Genomic DNA, 2,071 nt, shown 5'->3' on the forward strand with positions numbered 1-2,071 from the left:
AGAGTCCAGGACTTAAAAATCTACAACGACTCCCAGATAGTGGTCAAGCAAACAAATGAAGAATACATAGCAAAGGACCCTATTCTGGCGAAGTACCAAGCCCTGGTTCAAAACTACTTGGCTTCAATACCAAGCCATCAAGTCATTCAGATATGTCGAGAAGAAAAAGAAGAAGCAGACACCCTATCCAAATTAGTCCGGAACTCATCAGATCTAGACTGCTCAGTTTATTTCGAAGAACTCCTCAAACCATCCATTCAATCCGGAGAGGTCTTGGAGATCGAGCAATCACAACTGGATGACTCCCTTCATCAAATACTTGGAGAATGGAGAGCTCCCAGAAGACAATGGAAAAGCTCAAAGACTGAAAGCAAAAGCATCCAAGTTCTTCCTCGAAGAAGGAATACTCTACCGCAGGACCTTCTCATCTCCTATCCTGAAATGTATTGGCCTAGAAGAAGCGAAATATTGTTTGGCAGAAGTGCATGAAGGGATATGCGGAGACCATATGTCTACAAAGGCCCTAGCCCATAAGATTATAAGACAAGGCTACTACTGGCCAACCATTCATCAGGATGCAATAGAATTCAACAAGAAGTGCAAAGAATGCCAGCTTTTTAGCAATGTGTCCCGGATCAGCCCAGTCTTATCATCCTCAGTCCTGTCACCTATCCCCTTTGCTGTTTGGGGTATTGACATTATGGGACCCTTCCCCCGGGCCAAAGGAGACCTCAGGTACCTGCTAGTCTCTATTGATTATATGACAAAATGGGTTGAAGCAAAAGCTATGAGGACAATCAATCAACAAGACTGCGTAAAGTTTATGGATAATATTTTGATAAGGTTCGGGATACCACACATCCTAGTATCAGACAACGGGCCCCAATTTATTGGATCAGAGTTCGAGTCCTACCTCCAGGAGGCGGGATCAAGCACAAAAAATTATCAGTGGCATATCCCCAAGGAAATGGCCAAGTAGAAGTAACTAACAGAACCCTGCTCCGAGGTATCGAAAAAAGACTCAAAGAAAGCAAAAGCAAATGGCCAGAAGAACTACCAAGTGTGCTTTGGTCCTACAGGACAAGCCCAAGGACAAGCACCGGAGAAACTCCATTCAAGCTAGCTATGGAACAGAAACAATGCTTCCTATTGAAGTGGGCACTCCTTCCCACAGAGCAATAAACTTTGAAAAAGAAGCAAATGAAGAAGGACTCAGAACAAACATTGAGCTAATCGATGAGGTCTGGGACCAGGCTATAGAAAGGATGGAAAAATACAAGGAGAAAACAAGAGAACACTTCAGTAAGAAGTCAAGAGTCAAAAACTTCCAAGTTGGAGACTTAGTCCTTCGAGACACTGAAGCTTCAGATCCTACAAACACTGGAAAACTAATGCCCAAATGGGAAGGACCATACAAGATCAAAAAAGTCCTCAGGCCAGGAACCTACAAACTCCTGAACGTGGATGGCTCAGAAGTCCCAAACACTTAGCATGGACTAAGGCTAAGAAAATTCTACCAGTAGGAGAACAAAAAAAGCAACCAAAAATCTTGTAGCCAATATGGCAAGAAACTAATTTGTGTCTCCTTATATTTTGTATGAATGATTAGTGAAAAGCTTTTCCCCCTTTATATACTTAGCAAAACTCACCACTAGTCTGGACAAGCTATTAGTCAGGACTAGAGCAAACATTTTTACTTAGGATTAATTTTCTAACTAAAAGCCACCACTAGTCCAGACAAGCTATTAGTCAGGACTAGAGCAACCATTTTTACTTAGAATTAATTTTCTAACTAAAAGCCAACACTAGTCCGGACAAGCTATTAGTCAAGATTAGAGCAACCATTTTTACATAGAATTAATTTTCTCACTAAAAGCCACCACTAGTCCGGACAATCTATTAGTCAGGACTAGAGCAACCATCTTTACTTAGAATTAATTTTCTAACTAAAATCCGCCACTAGTCCGGACAAGCTATTAGTCAGGACTAGAGCAACCATTTTTTTTTCTTTTCTTAGAATTAATTTTCTAACTAAAAGCCACCACTAGTGCGGACAAGATGCTAGTCAGGA

General features: G+C 41.3%; 1 protein-coding gene across 1 annotated transcript; it reads left to right on the forward strand.

Moving 5' to 3' along the window:
* The first annotated feature begins 298 nt into the window (after positions 1–298).
* Positions 299–1,490, forward strand: LOC141714934 (uncharacterized). The gene is made up of 2 exons (XM_074518427.1): positions 299–814; positions 1,080–1,490. Exons 1-2 carry the CDS (start codon positions 299–301, stop codon positions 1,488–1,490), a joined length of 927 nt encoding a protein of 308 aa, XP_074374528.1.
* The last annotated feature ends 581 nt before the right edge of the window (positions 1,491–2,071 follow it).

This window comes from Apium graveolens, chromosome 3 (genome assembly GCF_009905375.1).
Source record: "Apium graveolens cultivar Ventura chromosome 3, ASM990537v1, whole genome shotgun sequence".
Classification (NCBI taxonomy): Eukaryota; Viridiplantae; Streptophyta; class Magnoliopsida; order Apiales; family Apiaceae; genus Apium; species Apium graveolens.

Coding starts and splice junctions, on each gene's coding strand:
- LOC141714934 (XM_074518427.1), top strand. CDS start 299: ATGACTCCCTTCATCAAATACTTGGAGAATGGAGAGCTCCCAGAAGAC. Junction 815..1,079: donor CAATCAATCAACAAGACTGC/GTAAAGTTTATG, acceptor TTGGTCCTACAG/GACAAGCCCAAGGACAAGCA.